The 12,858-nt window shown below is 45.3% G+C and overlaps 1 protein-coding gene across 1 annotated transcript; it reads left to right on the forward strand.

The window, feature by feature from the left end:
* Positions 1-1,452: 1,452 nt before the first annotated feature.
* LOC146784436 (alpha-1A adrenergic receptor-like) lies at positions 1,453-5,983 on the forward strand. Its single transcript, XM_085632949.1, has 2 exons — positions 1,453-1,915; positions 4,154-5,983. Exon 2 carries the CDS (start codon positions 4,979-4,981, stop codon positions 5,981-5,983), a length of 1,005 nt encoding a protein of 334 aa, XP_085489075.1. The 5' UTR covers positions 1,453-1,915; positions 4,154-4,978.
* The last annotated feature ends 6,875 nt before the right edge of the window (positions 5,984-12,858 follow it).

Consider the following 12,858-nt stretch of genomic DNA (forward strand, 5'->3'; position numbering starts at 1 on the left):
AAGGGTTTGAAAATCCAAAACAACAGCATGGGATGGCACACGTTGAGCACTTTAGATACATGCAAGTAATGCACTGGCATATCAGCCTGAGGTGCAACTGGGAGCTATCAAAGCCCTTAAAGGGATGGAGACGTGCATCAGGGGCCGGGAGGACTACGCTCACTCCGTCTCTAGGTTTTTAAGGCACTGCAGGCAATCAGACCTGAACATAAGGCTACCCCCCAAATTGCGTGGGGAAAAAAGAGCCGGGAATCCAATTGGATGGTTAAACAGTGACAAGATATAGTAATTTGCAACATCAATGTTGCTAGACATGCACAAGGCAGTAAAGAAATCCTAGATCAATGGCATTGTACACCTGCTAACCTTCACATAATGGGTCCCACGAAATCAGAAGACTGTTGGAGGATGTGTAGAAACAGGGGAACCTTAATGCGAATTTCTTTGGGTGTGTCACAAGAGCCATGGTTTCTTGGAGGATGTCCTATGAATCATTGCAGAGGTCAGTGGGAGTCAGACAACAGTGTCCGAAAGTGATCTTACTAGAGAGCCCATGAGAGGAAAGTTTCCGGCAACACACCAGAAAAGGTCAACTCAGCACACGTGCTCCTAGCAACAAAGCAAGAACTACTAGTGCTGTGCGAGAAGCTGCTAATACATAAAACAGAAAAGTGACGTTTTAAAGGTAAGTCCCTGCTGGAGACGTATTGATGAAGATTGGGGCTCCCAGGTTACATTCTTAGATAATAGGGATTTGCGTTTGAAAGAAAGACAGCGAGTTTTGTGTAGTATCTATGTATTATCTATGGACAGTATCACAGATGAGTCTAGTAACAGGCTAGGTAAGGTGGGGATGAGGATGAAGAGGGAGTTAAGATGGTTGATGGTGGTTGATGTTGCATGTATTAATGCCATTGTTTTTATCATTGTGTACTTTCGCCAATTGAAATAACCTGATGGCAATTGACAACATCACTTGATGCAGAAGATTACTGCAAATACTTATATGATCAAACCTCTTATAAAAATCTATAAACATGACTGAGTATAAAACTCGCTGTATTTCCCGTTGGCGCCTGTTTCCTGAAGTAGCACAGTATCTGAAAGCCAAAGCTCACACGGTACCACATCCTAGAAAGGTTTGAAATATGAAACTCTCAGACTTGCTTTTTTGTTTGCTCTTGACACAGGTATTGGGCAATCGCAATACCGTTCATGCCAGCTGGAATTAGTTTTGCCTCATGGGATCACGAAAGGCAGACAATGACATCAATATTTCACAAGGACCTCTGTGAACACAACAATAGCACCATGGTGCTGCTCGAACGGCGGCAATTTTCAGGGCGTGCGGAAGACGCAACAGACAAGACATGCCGTTTCCACAGCCACTATCTAAACTAAGGTTTAAAATGCAAAACGCCTTCACAGAACAGACTGGAAACGCACAGCATGCTTCAGACAGTTCAGTGACTTAAAATCCCACGTAGGTGGTGTCTTTTCCTCGCCCCACTCCTCCCCGCCAGCTCACCCCTCCCAGGAGCGCTCGGTGCCTTTCAAAAGGATAGATATTTCTTCGACGGCGGACCCACTGCTCGGCTATACGATGGATTACGGTAGACGGCCAGCTCTCCTCTGCAGTCTATGAGAGCAGTAGTAAAGTTGAATCTCAGCGGTGAGGCGCACTGTGCTCACAGCACCGACAAACTGACGAGGGGATGCATGAGGGCGGAGAAGGGGGCACAGGAAAATACCACCCTGGTAGAGGGGTCAAGCGTCAGGACTTACAAAACTGGGGTACTTTGGAAAGAAACGATCTTCTGTACTAACGTTCTCTGAGACGTCTCCCTAACGAAGCCTGGTGAACTATGCCGCTCTTCCAGATGCCTGGCGGAAGATTTGGACAATAAATACTAAGGTAAGGACCCTCTGCAGCCAACCAGGAGTAATCCGGGCTTTTTCAAATTCATTGCTCACCTACCTATTGTCATATAGCGAAGGCTATCCGCGAGGAGCGCTTCAAGACAGGTGCTTGAATCTTTAGCCTTAATGAGTTTATGGTCGCAAGCATACTAACTAAACACGTCTTCTATCAAGTTACTGTTTTGTGAGTATATTTTAATACACTGCAGAATTTCATCTTCAACGCTCATCAAGGGCAGTACGCGCTCCTATAAATCCAATTACAATTACAAAATAATAGAATTGATATTGTGTCAAACAATGAAGCGTGTCCAAAAAAATGGAATTTAAAAGCGTGTTCTAGGTTTTTCATGTCTGAGCATTAGCCGTTTCCATGCACACTCAGTTTGGGGGAAGTGGAATATTTGAGGCGCTGCGTGACAAAAAAAATTGACCAAGCGCACACAATGTGGTGAAATGGGGAATCCGTGATTAACTAAACAATCATTTGGTTTCATGGTAACAACGCCAAATCAGGGTTTTATTAATCCCGGAGAGTACGTATTATTTTAGTGCATATCAAATATATGTGTTTATTAATAAGACAGAACCATATGTTTCAATAAACTTCAAAGTGCCATGCGAGGTATGCAGCAAATTCTACTGTTTATACACCATACCATTAGTTAGGCAGTAATAGAAGAAAATCACCATCTGTTGAACATAATTGCTTCAATGGGAGATTTACAGTGATCTGTGTTCTGAGGTTGCCAAAAAGACACATTGAACTGAAACCTAATCGACGTGCGCACTTTGACCCCGGTCTGTATGTTTGTGGGATTTAACCCGCAGATGTGCACGTTAGTTCCTCTTCAATCTAAATGCGCTGCAGTCTCCGTGAGGTTTCCCTCGTTATCGACTGTTAAGACCTAGCCAAGAGAGGGATGCCAATTCCCATGATGCACTGCGAGCTCAGTTCAGGCTTGAAATAGTGTATTACACATCATGTGTGTTTTCTGGCAAAATGCGGTGAAAATATTGTTCAACTCACGGTGTCCTAAGTACGCACGTCTGGTGAGAGGTGACTTCCGTAGGGCACGCACTGCTCTCCCGTCTCTTTCAACTCAGTGTGCACTTAGCTGCCAGGGTTATTGGGACTGTAGCAACCACTGCGGCTTATGCACAAGAAGTATTTTAATGTTAGTATAGTGAAACGAGGGCATGAGGTCAGAGAACCGCCTCATTTTAAGACACATTATGAATGGCAGTGCTTAATTTGTACCGGTGGGTGCAGGCGGTGGGTACCAGAACTCCTTTTTGGGGACCACGGCTTTGTTTTCCTCGTCAGGCTTCGACCCGGAGCAATGAATTGAGAATAAAAAGGAGAAATTAGGTTTACGACAGAGATAAGACACGGTGACAAAAAGAGAAAGAAGTGATGAAAATTAACCTGCAAAGGCGAGGTGAAGAGAGTGGAAGTGTAGGATGGTGGAAGAAAGAGGCATAAGGTGCAATGAAAACTAAGCTGCAGTGATATTTGTGAGCCCAGGCAATCGGCTGGACCAGTGGTTGGCTCCTAAGAAAAACTTTAGGGCAAGGCACGTATCGTTTAACAAATTAAGCACTGCGCATGTCCAGTCAACAGGGAGAGCTGCTGTTGACCTGTTTTAGATGCTTGGCTAGTAAACTTGTCCTTCATGCCAGAGGTAGTTGTAAAGAAAAGGAGCGTCTCTGTGCAGACTGAGCTCTAAGCATCGGTGCACTGCCTGAGCCCACCATGGACAGCGTACACACACGGTTACCGTCTGCGTATGGAAGTTTTCCCAATTCCAGAGCATCCTCGAATCACTCTTATAATGACGTAGATAAAAACAAGTACAACAAGTTCAACAACGTCCACCCGTGGTCATGTAATCCCTATGTGTGAATATAACAGCCATGCTAGTTACAGAAGGAACCCTATACTGAACAATTCCTATTAAGCATGTTGTATGTTAGCCTGAGCTTAAAAAATCTGCTTTATCCATAAACACAGATGCAAGGGTTCCTTCGGTGGAGCATGCACGGAAATGCTTTGTTTTAACGTCTTAAGCGCGGGGGTAAATGACTGCGGTCCCAGCTCAGAACGAAGGGAAAAAACCGGATGAGAAATGCAAAACTCTTGGGCAAGAGCATGTGTGTTTTGTCTACCTGTGACATGGTCCCGGCTGTTCTCTAAGTCTAATTTAAATATGTCTGTCTTTAAATCCCGTAGGAGGCGCAGCACTGAGTCCCAGGAGGTCGGTGTGTACACACAGCAGGAAAAAATCAACCCCTCCGCCCACCTCCCGTACAGACCACCGCCGCGTTACAGAAACAGCTTCGCCCTGAAGGCGGAATGCATCAGTAAGCTGCCGCAACGCCAGGACCTCCGCGCCCCCTGAACGCTCAATCCAATCTTGCAAGGCACGAAGGACGGCGATCCAAATGTGGTTAACGCATCGGAGCAGCTTTCGTGCGCGCCACCGCCTGCGCCACCAGCTAACATTTTCTCCGAGCCAGCTTTGCCCCGGGGTCTAAAAAGGGCAAATGCGACGTCGAATCACACATGCCAGGGATCTGTGTCCTGAAAACAGGCACGGCACTGCCAGAAGGGTTGATAACCTCTTTTTACGTCAGAGTAATGCTGGCAATGCAGTGCAAATATGGTATCTAGGAGGAAAGAGAAATTAGCCCATTCTTTTTGTAAAGCACTGAGCACAGAAAACCTTCAGACCCAGAAACAAAATGTTGGGACTTGCAGCTTTGTGCACAACTTAACCAGTCCTCCAGCGCTATCTAGGTAATGTGCGAATGTCCACATCTGAGATGCTTCTCCCACAGCCCGTCTGTGTCCAAGAAAGAGAGACGAAAAAAAGAGGATTATCTTTACAGTGCTGAAACGCCCTAAATATGAAAATTGCACAACCATTGGAAGTAGCTTGTCCTTATGGTACCTCTTAATGTGGTCCCTGAACTCATTCTTGAACTTCCAGGGAGACGTTTTGGCAAAGCAGCCGGGTCTTTTTAGGATGCTGTTCAGTCCTGTTGGAAGGAAGCAATGAATGTGCTGGCGCAGAACTGGAATTACACAACATCAGCATCGTCCAAGCCGGCTCTGGACAAGACAAAACCCGAAAGCATTACCCACATGACAATGGTTTTGCTTATTGAAAACAGGACATCAGAGATCCACTCTGACTGCATCAACTGTACCCAGACTGCGGCCGCCATTAACGTTTCCAGGGCCATTGTGGTTGGGATCGTTCTTGGGGGCTTTATCTTCTTTGGGGTGCTGGGGAATATTTTGGTCATCCTTTCAGTCGCTTGCCACAGGCATCTTCAGACTGTAACACACTACTTCATCGTCAACCTGGCCGTGGCAGACCTCCTTTTGACCTCGACAGTGTTGCCTTTCTCAGCGACCTTTGAGATTTTAGGGTACTGGGTCTTTGGGAGGATCTTCTGTAATATCTGGGCTGCTGTGGATGTGCTCTGCTGCACGGCTTCGATCATGAGCTTGTGTGCTATATCTATAGATCGCTACATTGGAGTCAGCTACCCATTGCGTTATCCAACCATAATGACCGACAGGAGAGGTCTTATTGCCTTGGTCGGCATATGGGCCCTGTCTCTTGTGATTTCCATTGGACCGTTGTTTGGCTGGAAGGAACCTGCCCCCGACGATGAAACAATTTGTCAAATTACCGAAGAGCCGGGCTACGCCATCTTCTCAGCCTTCGGCTCCTTCTATATCCCATTGACCATCATCCTGGTCATGTACTGTCGGGTGTATGTCGTAGCCAAGCGGGAGAGCAAAATCTTGGCATCTGGGATGAAGACAGAAAAGTCAGACTCGGAGCAGGTCACCCTCAGGATCCATCGCAAGTACACTCCAGAAAGCGGAGACTCCACGTCTAATTCCAAGAGCAAGACCGCCTTTTCCGTCAGGCTGCTGAAGTTCTCAAGGGAGAAGAAAGCAGCCAAGACCCTGGGAATCGTGGTTGGCTGCTTTATCCTTTGCTGGCTCCCTTTCTTTCTAGTTATGCCAATTGGTAAGTGTTAAGTTAATTTTTCTTCAAACTCAGGCAAGACTTCTTTCTCCTAACCTATTGTATGCATGTTTTGTAAAAACGTAATTCATTTTCAGTGTTCATACTTCAGAGGCACCAAACTGTGGGGATGGAGATCTATTAAGCATCACCCCAATTCCATTACACTTTTTCCTTCACGTTCCCAGTAGTACTGTTAACTGACCTCAAACTTTTGTCAATCCTTCTTTGCTTTGAAACTGTGGACTGTTGGGTGTGTCTTAGAATGAAGAGAGGAAACTGATCCACCTGCTCTTGTAATGCTGAAAATCCCCACTCACCCATGTGACATTAACTGTATCAAATAACTATCGACCACAAAAATATAATTTCACATAGCAAACATTTTGATGGCTAAAATATCATCAGTGCTAGCATATATACATAACTATAACTATAGTTTTTCTATACTCCACATATATGTATCTTGAACTTATATAAGACTTATATTTATGAATATATAATACATTCATTGAAAAAAACAAAGGTTGAAGTAACTATAAAGTTAGGGTAATTTGTCAATGACAATATTAATGTTTTGGACTAAAAAAACTAAGAAATTCACCAGTTATATTTAGCAATGCCAACTATAACTTGCGCCCTGTCACGTACTGCTTATGACCTCACATATGAAATCACTCAAAACATGCTCTATGACATCTTGATGACATTTCAAATGACATCATTGATGACATCACTGATTACATCATCCAAGCTTCTGTTGTACACACGGCTCTGCAAACTCGTATACCATTAGAACTATGAAAGTAAGTGCAAAATAGCTTAGAATAATATGAAATGTCATTACTATTATCATAACCCCCATAGGTAAAGCAAACTTGTGTTATTTGCACCATTGACCCTACACCATGCACTTTATTGGTAGTTGAGTTCTTGTTGACTATCAACCACAGATGAAAGGTTAAACAATCCTGCGCATGATGTTCAACGTGTATACAACTGTTCAGGGAAAACCAAGTTTTCCAGATACTCAAGCCCTGTTCCATAACTAATGCCTTAGTACATACATTATTTATCTGTATCAAACCCCTCACAGTCACTGAATCTGCACTGAGAAATGAAGTCAATATGAGTAAAAAAGGGGATACTGTAAAACGTGCTTACCCTATAGAGAGAGTTTACTTTTTACTAAACTGCTTGCAAACAATGTAACTTTCATGCGATATTGAGCGAGATGGTCCAGTGGAAATATAGCTCCCTGGGCCAATCAGAATACTCTATTTTTTAAAACTGGGTTCGAGGGGCTCTTGCAAGAGTCCTTAGAACTTAACTGTCCAGCTATATAAATATATTTGAATCTTAATTTCTCAAAAACTACTAAACAGATTTACACCAAATCACAAAAAGCGCAATCTGCATGTCAAGATATAGTTTCTTGACAAATATGGTGTAATTCTGGTCAGCAAGTTTTGCTATAGCCCTGCCTAAAGAAATCTTTGGAAAATGCATGGGGAATTTGTTTTGGTACCACCTTTTTTTCTCGGCCCCCGCTTTATGGATCACCCTGAAACCTTCCATGCACAAAGTAGTCAAAATGAAGCAGCTTTTTTGAAAGTTTAGTGGATATTTGTCAAATTGTGCCAAAGTTATTAGCAACACAAAAACACATTTCCTATTTGAATGCTAATCTAACTATAACGGCCCAGTTGGCACTGAGTTATATATATATTTACAGTGGTGAATAAAACCCTTGAAATCAGTATTACTGGAGTGCGAGATCCCTTTGCTCTGCTAATTTGATGTTGGGGCTGGATTCTGCCTGTTAAAGATGTGAGCACCGGATGATCTTTAGGAATCGTGTTGTTTGGAACATATATATGTTATCTATGTTAACAACAATAAGATTGAAACAAAATCATACAGGAAGCAGACTGCAGGCAACTCAGTGCTGCATGCAACCAGCTCCCATCTACGACATCTGGTGCAAAGCATCCCCTAGGGAGAGATGCTGAGATTGAAAAGGATGTGCAGTAACAAAGATGATCTTAGAATAGCACAACAGGCGAGCAAAACAAGGTTCTTTGCAAGAGGCTACTCAAACAAATGCATTAACATGGCGATCACCAAATGCAATGCATTGGTAAGAGCAGATTTACTCACTAACTCAAGGCCACAAGAACGTAGTCAGTCAGCAGTCAAGACAAATACAAGGGAAAGTTATGATACTTTTAGAATGATTTTAAAGTACAGTAAGCAAGAAAAAGCGACCAAACACATCCTTAAAAGAAACTGCCCTATAGTTCTTAATGACCCCATTATAGGCCATTTGCTGCCAAGGAATCTAGCTATTACATATAGCAGGACACCCGCAATGAGGGACAGTTTGGTCAAAAGCGACTTTGAGAACCAAACTGGGACATCGTGGCTCACACAACCAAAGGATTTCACAAATGCGAAATGTGTAAAGCCTGCCAATATGGCACCAATAAAGAAACATACAGGGTTCCCTTTGGCAGCCAGGAACGTATCATCTCTAGGCCATTAACATGCAGGACTAATCATTTAATTGCTGGAGTGCACATGTGGCCTACCATGTGTAGGAAGTACTATACTTCAGGACCACAAGAGAATACTCAAGCACATATGTGCCATCAAGAATCAGGATCATGCCTTACCAGTGGCACGACACTTTGGTGAATGCCACAAGTCTGATCCGAATGATCCTAGATATTACTTGATTGATTCTCTTCCACCAGCTCCGTGCTCCAGCAGCCACCTCCTTGGGGCTTTTTTTAAATTAAAATGTGTGGGGGACTGTTGCCTGCCCCCAAGCTGCCCCGGGGACCACCACCTCCCCGGGGCTTTAATCTTTAAATGCGGTGGTCTTCGCACCCCCTCCCGCAGCCCAGTGGACCGCTACCTCCCTGGGGCTTCTTTTTAATTACAAAGGTGTGGGGGGCTCCTGCCCTCCCCACACTGCCCTGGGGGACCACCACTTCCCCGGGGCATATATTCTGTAAATGTGGGGGTCTGTTGCAGACCCCCGGAGATCACCACTTCACCAGGGCTTCAAATGTGTTGGAGGGGGGTCACACAGCCCCCCTCATGGAGCCCTCCATTCCCCGGCTCCAGCAATGTCCTGGGGTGCCCACCCCTTGGACATTGCAGTTTGCTTTGTCAGGGCGGGAGCACTGATACCGCCCTGCCATAGAAAAGTTCTACTTCGCTTCATGGAAGCAAGAGCAGAAAAACTGATATTGCTTCCATGAAGCAAAGCAGTATTGGTTTTGGGCAAAGGGAGCTGCATGTCAGCAGCTCCTTTTGCCCAAAAGCAATGCCGGCTCCCACAGAAGGTGGGGAGCTGGCAGGGACCTCAGGGGCATTAGGGCACCCCGTGGTCCCCAACATTTTGGGCATGCCCCGGGGATGGGGTCCCTTGGGCCTAAATGGCCCGGTAGGGGGGCTCTTTTTTAATTATTTTATTTAAAAAAATATAAGGCTGGGCCCCGAGGGATGGGGCCAAAATTGGCCTCAGGAGTGGGGCCACACAACCCCCTCCAATTTCTTTTTTTAAAAAAAGTCAGGACAGGCCCCGGGGATGGGGTTTCCGGGTCTAAAAGTGGCCCAGGGAAGGGGGCAACGTGGCCCCCCTTCCATAAAAAACATTTTTGCTGGCCCCAGGGGATGGGGTCTCCGGGGCCGAAATAGGCCTGGGAAGGGGGGCCGTGCACCCCCTTCCTTTTCAATATATATATATATATTTTTAATTGCTCAGGCCCCGGGGGAGGGATCCATAGGCCCAAAAGGTTCAAGGGAAGTGGAGCCACACAGCCCACCTTCCTAAAATAAAAAATTTCAAAAAAGAAACCAGCAACTCGCCGGAGGCCCCGCCTCTCCATGTATCACTGCAAATGCGCCTCCTGGCGCATTCTCAATTGGGGGACTAAGTCCCCTTTGATCCTAAGGGTCCTTAGGGGCAAACTAGCCCACCAGGTACCTCCAGTAAGCCCTACACAGTGGGATTGCTGAGAGGTGGTCTGAGGCCACGCCACTTTCTACAACACTCTGTAAACGCGCCTCTTGGCACACTGCTGGTGGGGCAATGAAGTCCCCTTGTGTCCCGTGGACATCAGGACTAAAGTGGACTTCATCCCCCAAGCAGCAGTGCACCAGGAAGCATGTTTGCAGAGTGGTGTAAAAAGGGAGCATGGCCTCTGACCACTCTCAGCAATCCAGCTGTGTGGGGCTTACTGGAGGTAACAGCAGGGTTAGTTGGCCCCCAGGGATCCTAAGGAGGCAAGGGGACTTCATTCCCCAACCAATAGAGCATCAGGAAGCATATTCGCTGAGTGGTTGAGAAATGGGTATGGCCTGTGTCCACCTCTCAGCAGTCCCACTGTGTGGGGCTTACTGGAGGTAACAGGTAGGCTAGTTGGCACCTAAGGACTCCCAGAAGCAAAGGGGACTTTAATCCCCATCCAAGTGGGTGCCAGGGAGCACATTTGCAGAGTGGTGGGCAAAGGGGGCATGGCCTGCTATGAGAACTTAGCAATCCTGCTGTGTCAGACTTACTGTAGGTAATAGGAGGGGTAGTTGGCCCGAAGGATGCTCTTGGGGGCCAACTACCCATCCTGTTACCTCCAGTAAGACCCACACAATGGGATCTCTAAGAGGTCTTCGGAGGCCATGCCCCCCTTTCTCCACCACTCAACAAATGTGCCTCCTGGCACATTACTGGTAGGGGGATGAAGTCCACTTAGCTCCTGAGGGACTTTGGGGCCCAAGAAGCCCTCCTGGTACCTCCTGTAAGTCCAACGCAGTGGAATTCCTGAGAGCTGGTTGGAAGCCCAGCCCCCTTTCTCCACCACTCTGAAAATAGGACTAGTTAAAGAAGCATTTGCAATTTAATAGGTCTGGCATTTGCGAAAGTTAGAGCTAATGGTGTTGTAAATGTAAAAGTTTTTTACTAATGTTTTTTGAAGTGAAGTGAATGTATGTTGTTTGTAGTGGAATTATGTGGTATGTTGTGCAGTGAAATTATGTGGATAGAAAGTATGTGGTATTTAGTGTATAGGAATTATGAAGAGTGGGATTATGTGTTATGAAGAGTAATTATGTGATATGGAAGTCTGTGTTGTGGAGTGGTAACCTCAGGTTTAGTCATCCTCGTTTCCATAGAAGCTAAACTATAAATTCAATGAGACTAAAAAAGAAGGAACCACTGAGGAGCACTTCTGGACCTAGTCAGAGATATGAGCATAGCATTAGCCATGGGAATTGTGCGACTGTTCTGCTGCACAGATTGTTGTATAATTATATTTTTTCCTCATTTGCCACATAATCCATCATCTGCTGTAGAATTTGTAAAATTGACCAAAAACCATTGTTTCTGGCTCAAACTTTACCAAAAATGCTGCAACAAGTGTTGGGAGGCCCTTTGCCATCCTGGAATGGTCACCTGTCACTTATTACTAAATTTGGGTGTTAAATTGGTACTAATGATGCGCAAACCACTCTTGCTTCTTTCTGTGCCTTTCTTGCCTCTTTCTGCATTTTTCTTCCTTCTTTCTGCATATTTCTTCCTTTTTCTGTACTTCTCTTGCCTCTTTCTGCACATCTCTTCTGCTTTCTGCTCCCCTCTTCCCTCTATCTGCACCTCACTTGCTTCTTTCTGCACTTCTCTTGCTTCTTTCTACTCCTCTGTTGCTTCTTTCAGCACTTCTGTTGACTCTTTCTGCACTTCTGTTGCCTCTTTCTGCACCTCTCTTGCCTCTTTCTGCAACTCTGTTGCCTCATTCTGCACCTCACTTGCTTCTTTCTGCACCCCTGTCACCTCTTTCAACACCTCTCTTCACCTTTTCTGAACCACTCATGCCTCTTTCTACAAACCTGTTCCCTCTTTCTTCACCTCTCCTACATGTTTCTGCATCTCTCTTGCCTCTTTCTGCACCTCTGTTGCTTCTTTATTCACTTATATTGCTTCTTTCTGCACCCCTCTTGCCTATTTCTTTACCTTTGTTGCTTCTTTTTGCACTTCGCTTGCTTTTTTCTGCACCTGTCTTGCTTCTTTCTGTACCCCTCTTGCCTCATTCTGCACCTTTCTTCCCTCTTACTGCACCTCTCTCTACACCTATCTTGTCTCTTTCTTCACCTCTGTGCATTTATTCTGTACATCTCTTCCTTCTTTCTGCACCTCTCTTGCCTCTTTCTGTACCTCTCTTGCCTCTTTCTGCACCCCTCTTCCCTCTATCTGCACCTCTCTTGCCTCTTTCTGTAGTTCTCCTGCATTTTCTGCACATCTGGTGCTTCTTTCTGCACTTTACTTGCTTTATTCTGCACTTCTCTTGCTTCTTTCTGCACCTTACTTGCTTCTTTCTGTACCCCTCTTGCCTCCTTCTGCACCCCTCTTGCCTCTTTCTGCACCTCTCTTGCTTCTTACTGCATCCCTATTCCCTATATCTGCACCTCTATTGCCTCTTTCTGTAGTTCTCTTGCGTTTTTGTGCACATCTGTTGCTTCTTTCTGCAATTCACTTGCTTTTTTCTGTACCTCCCTTGCTTCTTTCTGTAACCCTCTCACCTCTTTCTGCACCTCTTTTACTTCTTTCTGCACTTCTCTTGCTTCCTTCTGCACCCCTCTTGCCTCTTTCTGCACCCCTCTTCCCTCTTTCTGTACCTCTCTTGCCTCTTTCTGCTCCACTCTTGCCTCTTTCTGCACTTCTCCTGCCTTTTTCTGCACATTTCTTACTCTTTCTGCACCTCTCTTTTTTTTAGCACTTCTCTTTTTTCTTTCTGTACTTCTCTTGCCTCTTTCTGTATTCAAATTGGAAGTGCAATGTGTCAAGTTTAAAGGTCTGTGTTCTCTCGTGACTGAGGTATATGTCTACTTG

The sequence above is a fragment of the Triturus cristatus genome, chromosome 11, assembly GCF_964204655.1.
Source record: "Triturus cristatus chromosome 11, aTriCri1.1, whole genome shotgun sequence".
NCBI classification, from domain to species: domain Eukaryota; kingdom Metazoa; phylum Chordata; class Amphibia; order Caudata; family Salamandridae; genus Triturus; species Triturus cristatus.